This window comes from Patiria miniata, unplaced genomic scaffold (assembly GCF_015706575.1).
Source record: "Patiria miniata isolate m_02_andy unplaced genomic scaffold, ASM1570657v1 HiC_scaffold_28, whole genome shotgun sequence".
NCBI classification, from domain to species: Eukaryota; Metazoa; Echinodermata; class Asteroidea; order Valvatida; family Asterinidae; genus Patiria; species Patiria miniata.
In genome coordinates, this window is record NW_024037067.1 from 6,822,519 (window position 1) to 6,845,790 (window position 23,272).

Sequence of the window (23,272 nt, forward strand, 5' to 3'; positions counted from 1 at the left end):
GTATTTAATTTTTCAGGGCTCCTTATTGTGGAGCTAAATCCACGCCCCGCAATTACACCCGGATCCGCCCATTGGCTGGGGACCACTTTGATTCACATCTAACCGTGAGGCCTATCCCGCCGGCCGTAGACGGAGGATGTGGACGTTTGGCCCTACTAGTTGCCGATAAAGTTGTGTCATCCACCACCCTATCGTCAGTCCAAGGACAGGTTCGTGGACCGCTGGACGGAGGCTCCCACACAAGTGAACTGTTCTAGAATTGAACCTCAGGTAACCTTTAGGTTGCAGTCTCATATTGAAAAGGGATTGTTAAATATTGGAATAAGGTTTTTCTTGTCTGATCAAAATATTGCAATTGTTGAATTGTATTAAGGGAATAACAGTGTGAGGAGCCGGTCTTCACTGCGTGATAATGACTGGGTGTGGGGGTGACCGCTGTTAATGGACCGAGACAAAGTCGATCCTCACACTGTTATTCCCATTAATAAATACCTTTATAACGAAATAAACAGTTAAAATGCTCCAATTTTGTGACTTTTTTTCCGGCGATATTTCCAGACTTTTTTGTGTTCATGTTCATGGGCCATATTTTAGCTTAACAGCTATAACAACGTAAACTCAACAGAAACTGCTGCCGTAGCGAAACAAATTACAACAATGTTTTCATATCTTTACCTGATGGAGGAAGCTGAAATCTCGTTTACACATTCCTTGTGTCCGGAATTACAAAGATGCTTGGTTTAGGAAAGGTAAATATGTCGGTGGGTGAAGTGTTTCAAAGAAAATAAATCGTAGATCTACGCTTTCGTCGTAAACATCCTCAGTATATACATGTACTGCACTGCTGTACGATGTCGTTTCAAAACTTCCTTATGCGCGCGCACGCACGCATCCCTAGCAACTGTGTTGCGTACGCGCACGTCAGTCTCACACGATAGGGGTTGAGCGCATGTGCAGTGCTCAATTGTTAAAAGCTACCGCAGGACTGTTACTATATTTTGACCAATCATTGGCTTGCATGGGGCTGAACGGGGCTGGATCAATGCTGGTTCAGGGGCTATTTATTCGCTTGTTCTTTGAAGCCGGTCCATTATCACCGTTAATGACCAGCCACGTGATCGAGTCTTGACCAATCAGAAACCATCAACTCTCCAAGGTATTTATTAATGGCCAATAATTAGAGCCTAGAAATTGGATTGGTTAAGCAATATTTCCCCTTTATTGATTTTTGTGTATTTGTGAAGATAGTGTAAAATAAATAATTGGCTAGTGTACATTTTACTTTCAACTATTATTGTGTCTGAGCGTACTAAGTGATGAGACCGGGGACACATTGCGTGTGAGAGGGTAGGGGGGACCCGGGTTTGTGACAGCCTCATGTTGGTTTATGTACATAATGAGATGCATATGTGAACACTGTACACAGACCCTTTGTAAGGTTTATTGGGGGTCCATTTATAATCTTGACTGGTGGCCTTGTTTATTTCCTTTGTTTACAATTTGACTAAGCCTTAAAAACATGCATCAATTTATTAGGTGGACTTTGATGGATTGAGGTCCCATTGGCACTGAAGTAATGCTGTTAACCAAACCTGTAAGCCATCTGTACCAACTCCATCAAAATCCCCAGCAACTCACCGGTTGATTCTGATGGAATTGGTATCAATGCACTTTGCACACTTAGATGCTTTTGGGGGAGTTTGATGGAGTCGGTCCTAATGCATTATGTGAAGCAGAGCGAGTGATGGATTTTGATGGAATTGGTCCAGTATCTAGTAAAAAACACTAGGGAGTTAGGTCTGTGTATGGTTGCATCACATTATATAGGGAGTGTAAAGAATTTTAACAGATAATGCAACATAGGTCACGCAATACACAACAGGTTTTTAAATGATGAATGTATTGGTCTTGAAGTATGTAAAGTAATTTCATTTCATACTCAATTATGCAGTCTATGTGTGTATGCATAGCATTCTAACACAAAGACAAGGCATTTTTGAGCCAAAGACAAAAACACTGAATACCTTCCTCCTGATCTTGTTCTTCAATCACCTCTTCCTCGGAATCATACCGCTCATCTTCTTCTTCCTCTTTGCTGTCTGACTGAGACACCATCATATCTTCATTGTTGTCCTGAATCAACTGTGGTGAGACCTTGTTTGAATGCCTCACTGGTGAGTTGGTATTTTTGTTCTTCGGGTAAGCTACTGAGATCTTATTGCCGAATACATTTTCTCCATCAAGTCGGATTTTGGCCCTGTATATGGGTACAGTAAATACCTGTATAAGTATCACAACCCCAAAATACTTCTTTTTTTCTCAAATGTCAAGCTCAAGGAAAATAAAATAAGCATGATTAATTATTTTAATTGTTTTATTTCTATTTTTTACATGAATGTAGAACATCAGCCCCAATATGAAGAACAAGGCTTTGCCTTTGTGTGTGATCAACCCATGAACATACACCCAGGCCTACATTACATACCCTATGTGGAAAAAGTTGTTTTCACTAAGTTAAGGAAAACTGGAGAAAGAACATATTTTACTCACACTGTGAAAACTCTCTCAACCCAAATGTTTTATCCTGATTTCCTTGAGTGTTCCTCTTCATTTTGCAACAGATGACCCTTACCCAAAAATGTCTCTAAACCTGTTTCCAGAGAGGGTGAAACCTTATGTGGACCTGGCTTGGTCCACATAACGTTCACACAACCTGCGTTACGTGGACCTGTTTTGTTGTCAGGTCCACATAAAGATGGTAAGGTTGGTACACACACGCATACATGCAACTTTGCAGATGGAGTTTATAGACTACTTGCATTGATCACCTTTTATCCCTCTTCTTAGAACCTTACTTGTGGGATACATGTACGTCAGACAAAGACAAGTGGGTTATCACTGTTTCCTTTGTGCAAGTTCCCCACGTACCCTCTTGTAAAAACACACCCGTTGTGCTTAATTCATTTACCTGCTTGCTTTCTCCATATTTGGGAACTGGATGACAGCATTCTTGTAAGATACATGTATGACTTTGCCACCACAGTTTTCAGACAGTTGCTTAAGACGATTTCTTAGTTGACTGGCATCCTTACGGCATGGAAGGTTATGTATTATGAGTGTACAGCTTTCAACACCAGATTGCTGTTACAAAGCAAAAATTTCAAATGTCACATCTAAGTCAAACTTATACAAAATAGAGGGATGTTACAACCTGGGGTCGATTTCACAAAAGTTGTCTGAACCTACGACTCATCTTAGGACACATACAAAATACAGTTACATGAATTGCTAAACATTGAACGAAGATGACCATTCCCCTGCTGCGGCTGTATTATGTTCAAATTGGTATTTTCAAACAACAGCCATCAGAAATAAAGATTAAAAAAAAACTCACCCCATCCCCACCCCGCCCCCACCCCCTACCCACACCCATCCCACCATCTACACATCCCCCCATCTACCCATCCCCACCCCACCCCAACCCTACTCCAATCCATATCTCCCTCGCCCCTCCCCCACCCTCCCCTATCCCACCCACCCCATCCAGTCACTCACGGCGATTAAACGTTCCATCGGTGTTTATGAAAGTCCAAGTTGGAACGCACGGCACACTTACACGTACGCAAAGGAATGTCGTGGTAAGTTTTCGCATGGCCGTGGGAAAAAAGTCTAATGGGAACATGGCTTTAGTCACTGGACCTTGATCAATACATCACATTATTCTGGTCAAAGAACTTGTATTTTTTCTAAGTAGGAATTTCAAAATTCAGCATTGCATAAATTAAAAGGTATACTACATTTACAAGCCCCAACAATCAAGCATTTGTGAATAAACAACCATCTACTTCCCAGTTATTGCCTTCCTATATGGGTATTTTCTTAATACTTGTGGACAGGTGGATCTCCCTCTAAAATGTCCAAATCAAGGTTTAGAGCAGCTTGATTTTCAAAAGTGGTCACAACACCAGGGAAAGTAAAATGATATAGGTACATGTACCTTAGTAGGTGATCTGTAAGGCAAGTCATGAACTAGGTCTTGGTATCTGACCACCTCGTTAGCACATGCCTTCAAAGCTTCTGATGCTTCATCTCGATGAACTAAAATGACCCGTAGGTTGTTACGATGCCGTAGGTCAGACAGGTCGCGTGCAAAATTGACATCACCTGTAGTAAAACAGAGCTGAATTTTCATATTTGCGAATCAGATTCTGGTATCATTAAGCAATTAGGCATTATGATGTTCTAATCACCCTTTGAACATGTCCTGAATTTGAGCAATTTTGGTTAATATAAATTGTCTACAGCATTTTCTACAGAGTGGTTCACTGTATGAATCGCATATTACAGGTGTTTTAAGATTGAAATATCTAAACAAATTATTTCAAATAAAATTCATGACACATCTTCTGTTCAATTGTTCAACCTAACAGGGTGCAGGGGTGGGGGGAGGGGGTGCAGGGAGGGGCAAGTGGTTGTTAAGGGATATGTGGGAAGAAAAGCACATTTTCTTTTGAAGGCATGATAACCTATTAAGGTCAAATTCTGAAAAAAAATACTGCCAACTTTAATTAATGAACTACATGATATCATTTATCAAATAGGAAAGGGAAGGGGTTCAAATCATTAATATCATCGCCAAGCAACTTTTTTTTCACGATGAGCCATTATAAACTTTTAGACTTGTGTTTTGCAATTGCTTTGATACCAATTTTATAAACATTAGACACAGTGTTTGAGCAAAATGTCAAATTTCAATGTGGGGTACCAAAAGAAAATACACTGACACTCAATGAACACAAATGAAAATGAAAATGCATCAATTACAATAAAAATGCATCACTTAAAAAGAAAACGCAACAATAACATAATCAGGAAGCTTTATGAAACCATAGGCTTCACTAGGCCTCTCTGACAAAAGGGCAACCAGGTTTTCACACAGAATGCAAGTGTCAATGAGTTTTTGTTTTTAAGGCACTGGTTTCATTGTGGGGCACTGTGGTCCAATGGTTACTGTGTTCGACTCATGTGCCAAGGTACATGGGATTCGAATCCTGACGGGGAACATGGTGCTTGTGTTCTTGGGCAAGGCACTTTACTACAATTGCCTTTCTCCACCTAATCTAATTTTTTTTGTATTTATCTTATTTTTTCATCACTTTTTAATATTTGATATGATGTTTAACTAATTTTTATTGTTCGATGTATTCTTAATGTGTATTATTTACAGCAGACAGGTAAATTTTCCATTTTATTTTTGAAAACGGATAATAAATAATTGAATTGAGTATAAATGGGTACCTGTGAAGGTAGAGACTAAATTGGACTGACCTCAAAGAAGCTGCAAAAAATAATGGTCTCATTCCTGATGAACAGGGATAATTGTAAAGCACTTTGACACCTTAGGTATAGGGCACTATATAAGCACCACATCTATCAAGTCTTCTGTTTGGATGTTTGTCGGATGTTTGGTTGGGTGTTTGTTGTTGTGAGGTTTGGTCCAACTTAGATTTTTTCAACGTTTGTTATTAAGCGATTGCGACCCCGGGTCCTCTCTCTTACGTACGTACGTACAGTGTGTGTACGTGTACACATTCACGCACCTACGAATGCATACACGTACACACACTGTGATTGCATCTGAAAGGGGAACTCCCAAGCTACACGCCAATATGACTATAGAGGTCGCTGGTCATATCGGTCTGTATGACAAAAAGAGCACCGATTTCGGGGCGGTTTTGAGTGCAAAATGATCGCAGTAGGGGGAAAACTTCTCATGGTAATCAATCGCTACATCCAGCAACTCTATGCGTCCTACAAATGCCAAAGCCGGGTAACCGCCTAGTTATTCTACTGAATGCTATAACAGGGCGACAGATTTTGCTAATCGCATCCATATTAGGGCGACACACCTTATTGGGGCGACACATAACTGTCGCCTTTTGGTGAAAACAACCCTTAAGACAAGGAATTTTATTGTCACAAACCATCTAGATCAATTCCTCGTTGTCAAAAACATAACTGTACCGAATTTCGGGGAAAAAAGATAAGGTAAACTTGGGTTAGGTGACATTTTAGGTCTGTGCACAAGTCTATGGAAAAGTCGCCCTATTATAGCATCCAGGATAATTATTATTATTATTCAATTTTATGCAAACCGACTTTTGTCTATAAGCACTAAGCAGCGAACCGTGCCGACGAAAGCTTTGAAAACCTCATAATTCTTTAAAAAGAGAAATTCCAGGATAAAGTGGACATGGCTGAAGAGTGTAAAATTCATGAGATCTTCAAAACTACAATAATCCCCCACCCCCCAACAGAAGTGTGGGCCAATTCTACTAGCAAATACTTACCCGTAGAGTATTACTACATATATGCATTATTCCCTAGAGGGTCCCAGCCATACGCTAAGATTTATTATCCACAGTACCTTGCGGCCCGCCCACCATACTTTTCTAGAGCGTAAGGTGCGTGAATGAACGTGTAGGTGAGAGTGGGGAGGCGGGTGGGCACTCTACGGGTAAGTATTCGCTAGTAGTATCGGCCCACACTTCTGTGGGGGGGGGGGGGGATTCTACTGCACTCTACTTACCCGTAGAGTATTACTACATATGCAGAGTAGCGCCACTTTAGGTAGGTGGGTTCGCGTATGACATGAGTGTACACGATGTGTAAGGCGGGCTGCAAGGGAGCGTGAGCCCAAAGCCAACAAGATTAAACCCACTAAAGTAAACCAGAGGAATCGGCTGCTGCCATAATGGAGTAAGCCGTCACTGGTCGGTACTGCGGGCTGCCACCGGAGGAGGAACCGGATCCGGTTGCGCCACTGGGGCAGTAGGGAGGGCTGCACAACAGTTCTGCTGTCAGCTTGCAGCACGTCCCTGAAATAAAAGGAGATGAATGTGTTGGAGGATTTCCAACATGCTGCTTGGAGCACTCCTTTGAAAAAGTGAGCCCAAGAGGTCGCCACGCTGCAAACTACGTGGGCCCGTTCTCTGTTCAGGATCGGTCACTCAAACGATGGGAGTCGTATGGCCATCATGACCCAGCGAGCGATAGTATCGCAGGATGCTGGCCGATGTGGTGAAACGTGGATATGAACAGAGCCTAGTGGTCACCGCGGATCAGTGCAGTCCGATGGAGGTTCCACCAAAGGGTCCAGATAGGACACGAGATTTTGTTCTCTGGGACAGGAACGAAGATGTCAGGCGGGACAACATCGCTGACTGGTACTTCGTGAAGAAAGGGCGATGGGAGGTCAAGCGGAGCCCACTGAGCTCCCAATGCAAATGTTCTTAATCTATGGTCATGGAGTTCACTCATGCGCTGCACTGAGGCTGCTGTCAGGAGGAAACTGTTTTCAAGGAAGCGTTAAGAACAGAAGCTTGGTCTAGTGGTTCGAGCAGGAACCAGGTGAGAGCTTGTAAGACCGGCCCACAATCACACGATGGTAGGAGTGTCTGTTGGGAGGGTCATGAAACAAACATGACTCGGAAGAGGTGCGTGAGGATGGTGCAGTCGGAAATCGAAGAACCATCCCAAAAACCTGAATGAACAGTCACAATTTCAGAGCGATAGTTCTAGAGAATGAGAACCCCAAACCCCGATTGGTGGGGTGGAGACCAATATTGCCAACTTTGGTTAGAGTTGTGGCGAAGGGATCCACCGTAGGTCATACGGACCATTTATAAAAATGTCGTAATCAGCTGTCACGAACAGTCCGGGTTGACTTATGCCTGCTACGGACTGTGATGGCAGCAGTCGCATGAGAAGGCTGTGGAATGGCAGACAAGTCGTGGAAGCCACGGTTGTCGGAGCCAAATGAGGCAATCAGGAGGACCCTGCAGGGATCCTGCTTGATCTTCCCCAGTTCTCAGGTGAGTAGGGAAATCAAGGAAAAAAGCGTAAACAAACAATTTGGTCCACGCAAAGGGGCGTATGTATAGCACGCCATGCCTTTAGCTCTTGGGATCTGAAACAGTACCCCGTGAGCTGGCGGTTGAGTACAACTGCAAACAGGTAGATATTGCGGATAGTCAAGTAGTGCTAAGATCGTCCGCACGACCAAAGTTCGGATGGCTCACTCCATGGGGCGAATCCAGCCCCTGGAGAGGGCATCGGTTGTGGTGTGGTCTCTGTCCGCCAGATGGACCTTTTGAGATAGATGCCATGCTGGCCACGCCAATGCCGTAGTTGCCATGTGAGTAGGCACAGGCACAGGAGTATATTAGTATCACCTATATGTAGGACACCACAGTTGTGTTGTCGCAATGGGTGACAACAAACTGACCCTGCACTATGCTCTAAAAGCGGTGAAGGGTGATAAGGACCACTATCATTTTGAGAAATTGTTGTGGCAGGTGACTGATGGTAAGTCCAGAGACTCACCGTTTGGTGAGATTCTATCAACGTGCCCCAACCCAACAGAGACGAATCTGTTGTGATCGTTATGGTGGGCCTAAAGGGCGGGAAAAACCCTGGCTGATATTGTTCAGTTGGATCCACCACCAGGGACGCAGCCTGTGAACACGGTACCCTTTGGGTTACATGGTGGAACCGTGGACAAAAGAGGGCCAGAAAATTGAAGCAGGCCCCTATACAGGCGGCATCGCGAAACCAAGTCCATGAGGTTCGCCAGTAGGCCATGGCAGAATCGCATTGACAAACATTGGCGATTCTCCCCCATGTCGGGTAAGCCGGGTCCTGTTGTAAGAGTAGATCGGGGACAGCACCGAATAACTGGGCCATTGGGATGAGATTGGCTGGGATTTAGAATCCTTGATGCGAAACCCAGGCCCTTGGAAATTGAGCGGGTCTGACGTACTGCATGAGTCGTTGAAGCCTGCTATGCGCCAATGATGAATCCGTCGTCAAGGTTTATGAACATCCATAGACCTTGACAATGGAAGGCGCTGGCCAGTGTCTTGTTTACAATTCTTGTGAAGACCCGAGTTTGGCATGCGTTTGTGTCTGCCAAAGGGACACTCGAGAATTCCAGGCAGTAGCCGAGTGAGACAGTGTTGACTAGCCACCGGACTGAAGTGAGCCCCAGGACCTGGTGAAAATTGGGTCAAATGGGTTCTCACAGGTCCTGTGATTGGTGGGTATATTCACTTCCGCCAGCTGAACCGTGGCTGAAAGGCGTCGGTTGAGGCCGAAGGACAGAAGGTGGCCCATGTATTTGCAGGGCGTCGAGCGGTGGAGTAAATCCAACGCTTGACGGCTGTGGACGACTGGGAAGACAGTTTTGGATGAACCTTCATCAAATTGGTCTTCTCCGAAGCAGTCTGAAACTGAATGGCAAAGAGGTCTCGCCCCTGGAAGGGAAGGGACATGAGCCATTCGCAAGTATAACTGCCTCTATGTTGAGACGGCAGACTCGATTAAATTCACTGGAACTGCCCAAAGGGACTTTTGCAGTCAGTGGAAGGCAGAGTTGAGCAAGTCACTTAAAAATCTTGGCTGTGTAGCCGGTGTTGGGTTCACAGAATCCCAATGCGTGCGCCACGTCTCGTTGTACCAGGTGAAAAGCGTGGTAATCGGGGCATAGTTGTGTCCTCTTGATTTGCCTGACGAAGTGACAGGGAAGAGGAAACATCTTGGGCAGGAGGTTCAGACGGCGAGTCCATGGGAGCGCCGAGAGAACTAAAGGCAATTACAAATGTACTAACACGACTGGAGTGTCCAAAGGTCAAAAAAATGTGCATGGTTTATTAGGGTTCCGGGTGCCGGGGGCCCTGGCACCCGGATTGCTGGATAAGGGGACCGTGGATACAGCCGACGAGGCCGTGCCGGTGGAGTAGCAGCGGGCGCGGTCGCATGGCCAGCCGTATTTTAGGTGTTTCCGAATTACTTTGGGGCCCCATGGATGACATAATTGCAGCACGGGGGAAAACCATATCCATGTAAATTGATCGGGAAAAACTGGACGGCAGCCGAGGAAAAGTTGCATGCCTGTACAGGGCAATACATTTAGCGCTCACCGCATGTACCGGTACCGTTGTGAGACCAGCCCTTGGTCCACCTAAAAACTTAGTCATAATTACATGCTTTCGCTAGAGTCGATGCGAATTCCCCTCAAACACCTTACCCCCACATTCGCTCCACATTGACCCTGAACATTTAGCAAGTGTGGTCCCCTTAAACATACCCGTGTATTCGACACTCAGTGACCCTGCACACCCAGCGAGTGTGACCCGCTAAACCACTTGCCAAGAACCTGTCACATGGCCGGTACACTAAAGGTCAAATTACTTCCCCTTACTCATAGTTTTACTCCATAGAATTGTGTGTAGATTCTCAACTAGTCTGGAGACAAAGTCTTGTACACAAACCTATGTACCGATAAAGTTACCCCTTACCTTTTCCCTGAATTTCCCCGTAATGCACCCACGAGTAATCCTACATCACCCACTAACCATAACTCTCAGACTTTCTTCCACTAGAATATTTTTTTTAAGTCAACCGTAACAGGAGTGTTATCCTCCATACAGGTTTTCTCCATACACTTTATGCACATATATGAATTATTCATAACCACCAGAATCCAATGCTCTCATTGGCTAAGACGCAAAAGTCTATATAAAGCGCTTAGCAATAGTAGATTGGGGTGTAGGTGGTTTGGATAGAGGTAGCACCTTCTGATGTTTGGCAGCTGCACCCTACATGGCAGGGTGGACCGACATCACTGGTCCTCATCCATCCACTAATCTCTCACGTGATGGCTCCAAGCGCCACACCCCGGTAACCGCTTCAGCTGGCGGGCTAAATCACGTGAGGGGGTGGTGTTAACATGGCACCACTGGGCGAAAGACTTCCTCGATGAATTCACCGGCCAGGGCAGAAGAGTTCCTAGAAGAACTTAACGGCTACGTGTTCGTGATCAGGGTGACCCACCTAGTTGGAGGAAGTCGGCTGTGATCAAACCTGGAGAGGGATGGGCGCCACCAGGTTAACTCTGCCCAAGATACACTACATGATGATGAGCAAAATATCAACTACTACACCGGATCGGTCATCGCCGGGTTAACAAGGACCGCGCCTTTCATCGTACACCAGGGTGGAGGTGACAAATATGCTACTGGTGCAACCTCACCAAAGAACATCCGTGGGAGGGATAACATTACATTCGCCACATGGAATGTGAGAACACTTTCTCAGTCGGGGAAACTGCAAGAACTCACGCATGAGCTGGTGAGATACACCTGGCACATTGTGGGTCTCTGCGAAGTCAGATGGAAGAATCTTGGAGAACACCTTACAGAGGAAGGTCATACACTGTACTACAGCGGAGAACCTGATAAACACACCAATGGCGTTGGGTTCCTTGTTAACAAGAACATCAGAAACTCAGTGCTCAGGTGCCGCCCAGTATCCAGTAGACTTATCTCCGTCCGCCTTCGAGCAACACCATTTAACATCACAATTGTACAGGCATATGCACCAACAACAGCCTACGATGATGACCAAGTGGAGGAGTTCTACACCCAACTCCAGGGCATCATCAACAGGGCTGACAAAAAAGACATACTAATCATCCAGGGTGACTGGAACGCCAAGGTTAGAGCCGATGTGCTAAAAGACTGGAAGAAATTCTGTGGCCCCGAGCGAGGATTACGCCTGTTAGAATTTGCCAGTTACAACGACATGGTACTGGCCAACACCCTTGGTGTCCATAAAGCATCACGACGCTGGACCTGGCCTGCTCCAAATGGAATACACCATAGTCAGATCGATTACATCCTGGTGCAAAACCGGTTTCGATCAGGGATCAAGAGAGTCAAAACGCGGTCATTCCCAGGTGCAGATGTAGGTAGTGATCACGACCTGGTGATCATGAACTTTAGAGTACAGCTGAAGAAGATCAATAAGCCAAAGAACATCAGACTGAAGTTCAACTTGGACAGATTGAAGGACCCCACTATCGTGGAATCCTTTCAAGCAATAATTGGCGGAAAATTTGCACCACTGCTAACGCTTGACGAAGGTACTGAAGCAATGACTACCAAGTTTAATGCAGTGATGACAGAAACAGCGGATGAGATCTTAGGTAAACGCCGCCGGAAAAACCAACCCTGGGTGACAGATGAGATCCTAGAGTTGTGTGACAAAAGGAGAGAGCTGAAGAAAAGCAAGAACACAGCATACAAAGTAAAGATCAGGTAAGACATGTACAGTGCTAAAGATGACTGGGTTGCTAAACAGTGCATGGACATCGAAGACAGCCTCAACAAGAACAACAGTAGGCGAGCATTCCGAGTTGTAAAGGATCTCACAAAACAGAGACAGTCAAGAGGCAGCACGATCCAAGACAAAGAAGGTAACTGTCTCACGGAAGAAAAGGACATCATAGATCGATGAACGGAGTATTGTTCAGACCTTTACAACTACCAGCTACATGGAGATCCTAACGTGCTCATAGACCAGGAATCGTCGAACGACGACGACTACCCAATTCTACGTGAGGAGGTTGAATCAGCTATCAAATCATTAAAGAGTAGGAAAGCTGCAGGAGTAGACAACATCCCTGCTGAACTAATAAAACACGGAGGAGATACAGTGACAGACATCCTCACCAAAAGATATGGCAAACTGGAGAGTGGCCAACACCTTGGACACAGTCACTTATCATTATGCTCCCCAAAAAAGGCAACCTACAGCAATGTAAAAATTACAGAACTATCAGCCTAATCAGCCACGCAAGCAAGGTGATGCTGAAGATCATCTTGAACAGGCTAAAACCTCAAGCTGAAGAAATTATCGCCGAAGAACAAGCCGGCTTTCGCAGTGGAAGAAGTACCACAGAACAAATATTCAATGTGCGGGTTCTGTGCGAAAAATACAGTCAACATCAGCAAGATATCTACCGTGTCTTCATTGATTTTAAGAAGGCATTCGACAGGGTATGGCATGACGCACTCTGGGCCACAATGAAGAACTACAACATGGGACAGAAGCTGATCCAAATCATCAGGCAACTGTACGCCAAGGCTAGCAGTGCGGTACTTGTTAAAGGCTCAGTGGGTGAATGGTTCAAAACATCTGTTGGAGTCCGTCAGGGCTGCCTCCTGTCGCCCACATTGTTCAACATTTTCCTAGAGGATCATGCCGGCTCAGTAGGCATTGGAGGGCGGATCATCACAAATCTTCGCTTTGCCGATGTTATTGACGGATTGGCAGGGAAGGAAGAAGAACTCGCCAACCTGGTGAACTGTCTGGATGAAACATCCTCCAGATACGGCATGGAGATTAGTTCAGAAAAAAAACAAACTGATGACAAACAGCACGGAGCCAATCACGAGGAAGATCACAGTCAGAGGCCAAGAGCTAGAGACAGTGAAACAGTTCAAATACCTCGGCGCCATCATCAGTGAGGAGGGATCAAAGACCGAAATCCTCGCAAGAGCTGCACAAACAACAGCAGTAACAGCAAAACTTAGGCCAATCTGGAGAGACAAGAACATCGCTCTCAAATCCAAGCTGAAGCTCCTGCACGCATTGGTCCTCTCAATCTTCCTGTATGCATGTGAGTCATGGACACTAACAGCAGCACTGCAAAAGAAGATCCAAGCAGTGGAAATGAGATGCTTTAGAAGAGTCCTTGGTATCTCTTACACAGACCACATTACAAACGAGGAGGTCCAAAGAACCATCAGACAACATGTCAGCCGGTATGAAGATCTACTGACCACCGTGAAGAAAAGGAAAATGAGGTGGTACGGACATGTTACGAGAGCAAGCGGATTGTCAAAGACCATCCTCCAAGGTACAGTGCAGAGAAGGAGGAGACGGGGCAGACAGAGGAAAAAGTGGACAGACAACATCGCCGAATGGACCAGGGAAAGCTTTGCCACAACACAGGCCCTTGCTCAAGACCGTCAGGGGTGGAACCAATTGATCCAACGCTCATCCATGCAGCACCCCTACGACCCCAGCGGGTTACGGGACCAGTAAGCAGTAAGCAATAGTAGATTGGTCATTATCAAGCTTTCCTCTCAAGTCACAGAGCTCTCAGCATAACAAGCTGGGTTCTCCAGCCACAGGGCTCTTAATACTTAGACATATACATGGTAGGCCATGTTTTGTATAGTGCGCCCTCTGTTGAGATACATATTCCTGAATAAACCACGTAGCAAAGTGTGTGTAAAATGCTTTACCGGTATCTTCATGACTCATATTTTGATAACGACTCCACCAAAGAGAGACGTTACAATATGTTAGAGGTGGAAACGCACCTGATATGAGCACTACAGTAGCTGGAGGACTGTGTGTGTCAGCAAATCGGCGTAAGCTTTGCTTCAGTTTGTCATCTGCCGCATTTTTAGCAGTAGCATTGATGTGTGCCACGGTTACCTGCCAAAAAACATAGATTTAATGAGGCAATATTGTGGCCACCCACCATACACATTATGTATCAAAGATATGATAAGGTATGCATGATTCTAGTTCTTTGCACACTGCATTATATTGGCCTGAAGCGATGCCTGCTGGAATGTCAAGGTCATGTGACCTTTACTTCCGGTGTTACCGGAAGTGTTAATTTAAGACTCTAATTATGATATCTTAAGAATGATTGATTTGGTGGTGTTGATACCTGTAAGTACTTCACAGGAACATTTAGAAAAATTCAAAGATAAACGTGTTACCTAACTAGAACTATTAGACTAAGAGCTGGATAGAATTTAATCAAAATTTTAGGAACAAATCCCCTTATGGTCCTATAGCATAGTATTATCGACCCTGATCGCAGAATGGCCAGTCTTAAGTTTCGCTAAATCAAACCTAGGCTCATTGGCGCCAAGCCAAATGGGGCCAATTTTGCATTTAATCAAACTTTTGAGAACAATGAAACCAGATTCGTTTGATATCTTAACACTTGTAGATAATGGAAATATAATTTAAAAGTGATTTTAGATCAGACTTGATTTATATCAAAACATCAGCAAACCTGTCAAGGAAACTTGGCACGATTTAAAAAGTGCATTGCGACGATATAAGAAACAAGTCAGGTGTGTTTACAAACACAAATGCCCCGCAACCGTGACTGTTTCCATGACATAACACCACTCTAACATCAACTTACATGTACCTTGGTCAAATGGAACGTTCATTGACAGCATTAGTGTCTTCTGTAGGTTTTATATGAATTAATCCCTAATCCCTATGATCTCAGATTAAATACAAGATTTCTATTGTTTTAGCCACTGTGACCTTGACCCTTGACCTTTCGACCCCAATGCGATAGGCTCCTTAGGATTGCCAAGGACAATCCACAAACCAAATTTGAAGTTCATATGTAAAGTATATCTCAAGTTATCACGCTGACAAAATTTCTTTTGTTTTTGCCACTGTGACCTTGACCCTTGACCTTTTGGCCCCAAATGCAAAAGGCTTCTTAGGATTGCCAAGGACAATCCACAAACCAAATTTGAAGTTCATATGTAAAGTATATCTCAAGTTATCGCGCTGACAAAATTTCTATTGTTTCAGCCACTGTGACCTTGACCCTTGACCTTTCGGCCCCAAATGCAAAAGGCTTCTTAGGATTACCAAGGACAATCCACAAACCAAATATGAAGTTCATATGTTAAGTATTTCTCAAGTTATCGTGCTGACAAAATTTCTATTGTTTCAGCCACTGTGACCTTGACCCTTGACCTTTCGGCCCCAAATGCAAAAGGCTTCTTAGGATTACCAAGGACAATCCACAAACCAAATTTGAAGTTCATATGTTAAGTATTTCTCAAGTTATCGCGCTGACAAGATTTGTCCGGACACACACACACACCCACCCACCCACCCACCCACCCACTAACACACCCACCCACCCACCCACCCACCCACGGAAGGACAAGGCGGAAACAGTATGCCCCTTCGGCTTCGCCGCGGGGCATAAAAATGTGCATGGAGGGGTCAGGGGTGTGGTGGCCCCTGCCCCCTCCGCCTTTTTCGCGCCGCAATTAGTCTGACCTCAAATCACTCTGTATTCAAAGTCTACAAGTGCCACTGCATCAATAGAAACTGGTTTCATTTTCAGCAAAAATGGCCAGGCCCTCCTCCACACTTTTTGTGCTGCATTAAGTTACACAGTTTGATCTATAATTGTTCGTAAGTTATATTTCCATTATGTACAAGTGTTAAGCTATCAAACAAAACTGGTTTTGTTCTTGTTCTCAAAAGTTATATTAAATGTGAAATTGGCCTCATTTGGCATGGCGCCAAAAGTATGGTGTGTTTTATTTTAAGGGAAAAAAAAGGATTTTATTATGTTGTGTTTGTATGGTGTGCCTGAAGGGACATAAACAGTTTTGAATTTTAGTTGGCGACATCGTGTAGTTTTTCATTACTAGTTATGAAATTTTCACGCTGTCTAAACTTTTTGCCACAAATAGACGTAACATTTTTAGCGACTACTCATTAAATATTTCTGACATCGTTAATTTTTTTTTTAACTAAACGTTAATTTTTTTTGGAACGTCATGAATTTTTTTGTCGTAAGACATGAATTATTTCTCATTTTTTTTCATGCGAAAAATCGCAAATATTTTCTAGTTGTGAAAAATGTACGATGTCCAAACAAATTAATATCATCTTAAAATAATCCCATGCTAGAAGTAAAAGTTCATAACATTGTAAAAAAAAAAATCAAGACTGAATTTGTGGCACGTGTTGGTGAGAAATCCTTAAAAAAAAATTGAAAAATTTGTAACATCTTCGCACACTGCACTAGTAGTTTGCGTGTCACCGGTATGGTTGTCCAACTGTGGAAAGTTATAACTTTCTCTGAAGCAATTACTCTGCAACTTTCTACTGCACATCTATGTCCTTTCAGTCTATAACATGACATAAAAATGCAATATACAAATGCCGAAACAGCCATATGTTTGCTCACAAACATAAATCTAGTTTTTTCTGTAATAATTTAGTTCTAACAAAATTTGCAAAAATGTGTTACGTCATCATGACGTTATAATTTTAGTGCATGTGGAGTTTTCCATGTTGGACTTCATGAGAAAATAAATGAAGCCATACTTCGCTTCCAATAAGAATCCTATTTTTGGGCCTGACATATTGCTCCATGGATCATTCTATACATTTAGTACTGTTAAAAATTCATTTGTTGGGTAGGTAATTTGCTTAATTACTCTTAGGGGAAAAAGGCATAAAGGAGTGCATCCAGAATTTACAAAACCATGTATAGATACATGTCATATCTAAAAGGCACAGAAAAACGTGGACCCTAAATTTATAGAACGACTCCCGTGGAAGTTATAAAATGTCCCGTAAAATGATCAATACCGGTAGCTACTTAAATTAAGAGGAAAACAGTTGAAGCTAAGGAAGCAGACTGTAAATTTATGAAAGAACATTAAAGTCATGCACATGCAAAGTCATTGAAGGATCCTGGGAAACGACATCTCATAAAGTGCCTCACCTTAAATAAAATGGGGAAAATTAGCAGGGAGGGATACAAGAAAGATAAGCTAAGATCTGCATAGGTTTTGAAAATACATACAAAATCTAGTTACCTGAGCATCATTAAGCTCTTGTATCACTGTTGCATTCTCCTTGTTGATATCACAGACACACATGAATTCTGCCTCTCTGTGGTTACTAAAGAATCTATCTCTCACGCTCTGAACAACAGCCAATGCTGACTTGCCACGAGGTACAGCACAATTCTCAATATCCCAGAAAACACCAATAGGGGCTGGGTTTTCACTGGTACTTTTGTCATCACCTACAAAATGGGTTAAAGAATAAAAAAAGGCTTCAACTTGTACATTTTTTTTTCAAACAAATATATGTTTACTAATATACGTTATTAATATGTTCACAGAAACACATTACAGTTCAATTTCAAATCAGGGTTTTTTTAATTTCAATTCAGTGTTGATTTATTAAGACAACAGCAGTCTAAGAAAGCAAAGTTATATTATTTAGAGGATTCTCAATAATATTTTTTTTCAGAAACAACTTTTTAACCCAAGGTTAAGGCTACTTCATATATACGAAGGAGGTAAATGTAAACATACAGGGTGAGTAAAAAAAAAAAAACGAAACCCAAATGTCGGGACCACTGTTTTAGTGAAGTTCTGCATGTAGCACTTTCAAAATCTAGGATATGAAAGCCCAATTCATAAGCTTTCTTTTAATACAAGAACATTCAAATCACTCATGTACCTTTCAAGTTTTTTAAACACAACCGCCGTTTTAAGGTTCTGTCCACGGATCACAAAAAGTTCAGTGGTCTTTCAGCAAAATGATAACAAAATCACGTAAGGATGTGTGTGAATTGTTTTCGTTTTGCTGAAAGAAGGCACACCTTTTTTGTGATCCGTGGACTGAACTTTAAAACGGTGGTTGTGTTTAAAACTCCGTAACTTGAAAAGTACATGAGTGATTTGAATGATTCTTATATACTAAAAGAAAGCTTATGAATTGGGCTTTCATATCCTAGAATTTGAAAGTGCTACATGCAGAACTGCACTAAAACAATGGTCCTGACATTTGGGTTTCATTTTTTTTTTACTCACCCTGTATATTCATACACAATATGACCATTCCTTGCTCCACTGTTTCAAAACAATTAAGGTTTACTTTCGTATCAGACACAGTTCTATAAAAAGACAATGTACATTGATCATCAGTCATTTCAACGTAAATGTCTTACATCAGCAATTGTAATATTGTGTCTTGGATACTGTAAATTCAATGGTCTAGTATATGGCCATATGTCCACTCTATAAAAATGACTGTTCAAATGGCCAGGTGCCCTGCAGAAGGGCACAAACAAACAATTCACTTAGCAATTAAGTCACATTTTTTAGGTTCTAATGTTCTCCCACGTGTAACATTTGGATGAACTACATGTACATGTAGTGAACTAGTTTTGCTGCTTGGGCACTTGGACTTAGGCCCTTCTGCTGGGAAGAATGTTTGGAAATATGGCACATAAGGACATACATGTAAGCATATGTTTGCATGAGAGAGTGGCAAACTTAAATGTTTGGGACAACGCATTTACCCATTAGCCCAATGGATGCTATTTCTTTGAGTTGATGGGATTTATGCAATGTTTCTTTATCTGTCATAAAGTTCACAATTAGTTTTAAAAAAAATCAAAACAGACATTTTACAATGAACAAAACATTTGGAAAAGGCCAGGGATGTAGTCTAGCCACAAGTAAATCACAAGTCACAAGAAACATTGGATGAACAATAACAAAGGATTTTTTTATAGCTTGTGATTTGCATTTCTTGTTACTTTTTATGAAGGAATGATGAATCATATGGCAAAATCAATGTGGCCTCCACTGTTTAGTCCAGCGGATATCATATGTTGAAATACTACTGAATTGTGATTTTTTTTTTCATAAAAGCACCACATTTTGTACAGAGGTAAAATGCTATATATTTTTTGCTGTTTTGTACCATCTAAATTTCAATACATTTCCCACTTTTTGTTTAAGGCCCATATTTAATCAACACTATGTTCTCAAACTTACATTGAAGAATTTACTTTCCTGATTTATTTATTCATTCTTTGTACATGTATGTATCTCTTCTTCCATGTGTTGTTATTTCAAGTCTTGTCCTGTCCCTGGGAAAGCTGCACATTTTTCCTTCATATTGACATGCATCATTTAATGTTTACATTTAATTCTTGTGCTTTGTACACTTAATTATATCTTCTTGTATATGAACTGTCTTTGAGGATGTCAATGTGAAAAGAAATGGCAAATTGGATTGAACTTTTATAGTTTCACATTTTATGTGCTTCTGTGCTCTGCAGTGTATCAAAGCAAGAGCCAGACTACTCAATTCAGCTGTGAAATGATAATCTGCACTTAGTAAAAATGTTTCACTACTTAAATTACAAAATTTCAATTTTGGAGGATTACTGCATGGGTCAATTGCATGGACTTTGATAATTTGGCAACCGTCCCTGACTTTACAATCCATACAGGACATATTAATTCACTGCACGGTGGTCAAACTGTTCATGCCGTCATGCAATGAGTCGCCCTGTACTGCATGAATTTAAAGTTGGCCCGCATACACAACGTGTCTACAACTCCGCAACTGCATGTCATGCAACGGAACGATTAAGAATTAAGCATTGGACTCACATTTGCTCCTATCAGCATTGCCATCGTAGAAAGAGCTCATTGCTACGCTATCTTCAAGTATCTGTTGAGATGAGTTTGCAGGGCTGTTCTGCATCATTGTCGTTCTTGCTGGACTTCCATGGCTTGCTCCGAGACTACTTGTATTGAGACGTACAGGACTGTCGTGTAGTTGACTTCGATGCAGCAACATGGCAGCATGCTCTAAGGAACACATATTTATGTTGGGAGTATGGTATCTGCTGCAAGGACTTTTATGCTGTAACCGAGGTGGGCTGACAATTGGTGAGCAGGCCGAGTGCTGCGGGCTGTTGCATGCTTGGCCACCATGTGAGACACACTGTACATTCATGCTTGAAGAAGGATGACAAACATTTCCAAGGGCATGACATGTTTGTTCAATGGAAGACAGGTGTGTTGGGCAATGGCTGCAAGGTATGGTTGACATTTCAGGCTTGTGTTGCAACATGGCTAGAAAAGACTTGGCACCGGGAGAAATAGGAATTTGGTGTTGATTTTGACATGGAATTGAATGAAAATCCCCTGGTGGCTGAAGCAAACAAGATGGCTGTGATGTTTCTTGTTGGATCATAGTCATTAGTTCATTAGTCATGTCTTGCATGCCAGGTGTGCATGGGCAGTCACTATAAGCATACTGTGACTGATGAACTGGGCTACTATGAAATGGATAACAACTATTAGAAGGTGCCTGGAATGACAGATGACAAGGACTATTATGCAAATGTGGATTTTTTCTGTCTACATTCTGGTTTTGTGGCTGACCACTATGCTGCTGCAACCAATGAAGAACATACGCATTATGAGTAATGCCTGGACACAAACCATGCACCCCAGAACTGGATGAAAGACATGGTTGATTGTCTTGCATTTCTCCAGCTTCCTGCTGGATATTACATGCCACTCCCGGAGTCTCTTTTTCAAGGTCTAAATTTGAAGTACATGTATTTACTTTTTTAAGATTTGATTTGTCTACTTTTCTGTTCACATTATCTGCATCCAAGTTGCTATAGGAACTGAATTGGCCAGTTGAGTTTTGTTCACAGCAAGGCATAGAGTCTGCTTTGGCCTTCCTGATAAACTGCATGGTAGCGCGATCATGAGCTCGGGCCTTTCCTCTTGTCTTCTTTCTCTTTACAGGTGAAACTTCTCCGTTGTTTTTAGTCACTTCAGTTACATCATAGTGTATTTTACTACGTGCAGCATTGCCTTTACCCTCATCCTGCCTCTTATGCTGGTCAATTTCAATGGAATCTTTTTTCTTATCATCTTTAGAATTTGTAGCCAGTGGTGATGAAAGAGATACCAGGCATGTGGAGCCATAAGAAGGCCTTTCCAGTTGACCAGTCAGATTCAAATTGTGACTGTAATTTCCCAGGCTGCGAGTTGGGCTGTAACTCTTCGAGCGTACTCTTAACTTTGTTTTTTTCTTGGATGTCTGTTCTTCTGTTCTCCTGGTGTACATTTGGCACCAAAATTCTGGATCTTCTGGTTTTATATCCTGCATGACTTTTCGTTCACCTGTGGAGAAAGGCAGAGCTATATGATAATTTTCAAAGAGAACTTGTAAAAAACAAATGCATGCTGTTCCATGTTTACAAGACCACAAAACAAATAAAAGTATTGAACTTAATTGATGAGTTATACATGAGGCAACATAAAAAGAGGTGTTTCACAGTTTTGTTCACTTGTCGCAACAATGATTCTTTTCCCCATCAAGCACACCCTGCACAGCAGGGCAAATCATTCCTCTGCAGTGTGCAGTTCGAGTCAGTTACATGCACGCACCTGCTGAAGATGTGTATTGAACAGTTGCATTTTAAAGTGTGTAGCAAAGAAGAAATCAATAACAATCATTATTTATGGAACACATATATCATTCTAAACAGCAGAATACAAATGAAGAACGAAAAAACACACGCTCTCCATTGGAACTTGTTGGCAAATGAAAAGGTCATTTGTAACTAAACCTTTGCTAACTGATACTCCCGAGTCCTGATACATTGTCAGGGCCAAGTTGGATGTCTGAGTTGATTCAAAGACAAGGATTTCACCAATTGACTCTCTACAAAACATACTCCAGAACTGATCATCAGAGCAAAACATTTCTTTGATGCAAGCATTAGCATTTGTGCAGTGCAGTGCCGTGGCCTCATGGTCTGGAGCATTGAATTTGTTGTCTGCGAGTAAATCTGCAGGTTGTGGGTTCGAGTCCAGCCTTGGGTTATGGTGCGTGTGCCCTTGGGCAAGGCCCTTTGTCACTCATTGCTTCTCCCCACCCAGGAGTAGATGGGTACCTGTGAATGCAGAGATGGTTATTTTGGTTTATTTAAGCTGCTTTGAGCCGAAATGGCAGCATGAGATTGTCTTTGGAAAGTTTCATTGGCCCAATGAGCAGGGTAATAGTGTAGCACCAACACTGGTGGATATGTGCGCTTAATCACACATTATTATTAATGTTAATTTCAGCTACTTAACAATAAAACAGTTGTTTCCCTTTCAGAACGTGTAAGAAACTGCATCCAAACGTTTGGGGTAACAAAACTGAAATGAAAGTACATCAACTACATCAATCCATACAGCAAGGTTCCTTGCTCTATGATCATTCACACCAGCTCAGTGTCGTGTCTTTTTTTTTTCTTTCTTCATTTTCATTCTGCTGTTTCGACCACTAGATGTGTTCCATGAATAATGATCATTATTGTTTTCTTCTTTGTTACACACTTTCAGCAGTCAACATAGATTGTGCAAACTGTGCATGTCTCTTTGTTGGTGTTAAGCTAGGGAATAAGTAAGTTGAAATTGTCAACACACACGCATTGAAGCTTAACAGAATGTTCAGCCATTTAGCTACATGTATGTATCGACCATGCGCACTAACTAAAAGTATAGTTTAGGAGTTAAGACACATCTATTCTTTAGCAAGTCCATTCACAATCTTCTCATTCACAATGAATTGAGGGGACGTCAAATAAACTTAAAAGAAGACGCAACAAACATGAAAACTACTTAATATTAAGCACCAGTCAGCTGTTTTTTTTTATGACCTAGGGTTTGTGTCAGTCCGAGTAACTAGGACTCTACAAATCGCCTTTTTTTACATTTGGACATGGTCGGGCTCCAAATGT

The 23,272-nt window shown here is 42.4% G+C and overlaps 1 protein-coding gene across 1 annotated transcript in view; it reads right to left on the reverse strand.

Moving 5' to 3' along the window:
- Positions 1–22,243, reverse strand: part of LOC119734722 (meiosis regulator and mRNA stability factor 1-like) — a 59,226-nt gene extending 36,983 nt beyond the window's left edge. The window contains exons 1-7 of the mRNA XM_038208261.1: positions 22,223–22,243; positions 20,130–21,665; positions 17,526–17,737; positions 14,232–14,349; positions 3,998–4,164; positions 2,969–3,141; positions 2,025–2,257 (exon numbers count right to left, since the gene is read on the reverse strand). Coding sequence (XP_038064189.1) covers positions 2,025–2,257; positions 2,969–3,141; positions 3,998–4,164; positions 14,232–14,349; positions 17,526–17,737; positions 20,130–21,651 — 2,425 coding nt within the window. The 5' untranslated portion in view covers positions 21,652–21,665; positions 22,223–22,243. The remainder of the gene's footprint in view (positions 1–2,024; positions 2,258–2,968; positions 3,142–3,997; positions 4,165–14,231; positions 14,350–17,525; positions 17,738–20,129; positions 21,666–22,222) is intronic.
- Between the last annotated feature and the right edge of the window lie 1,029 nt (positions 22,244–23,272).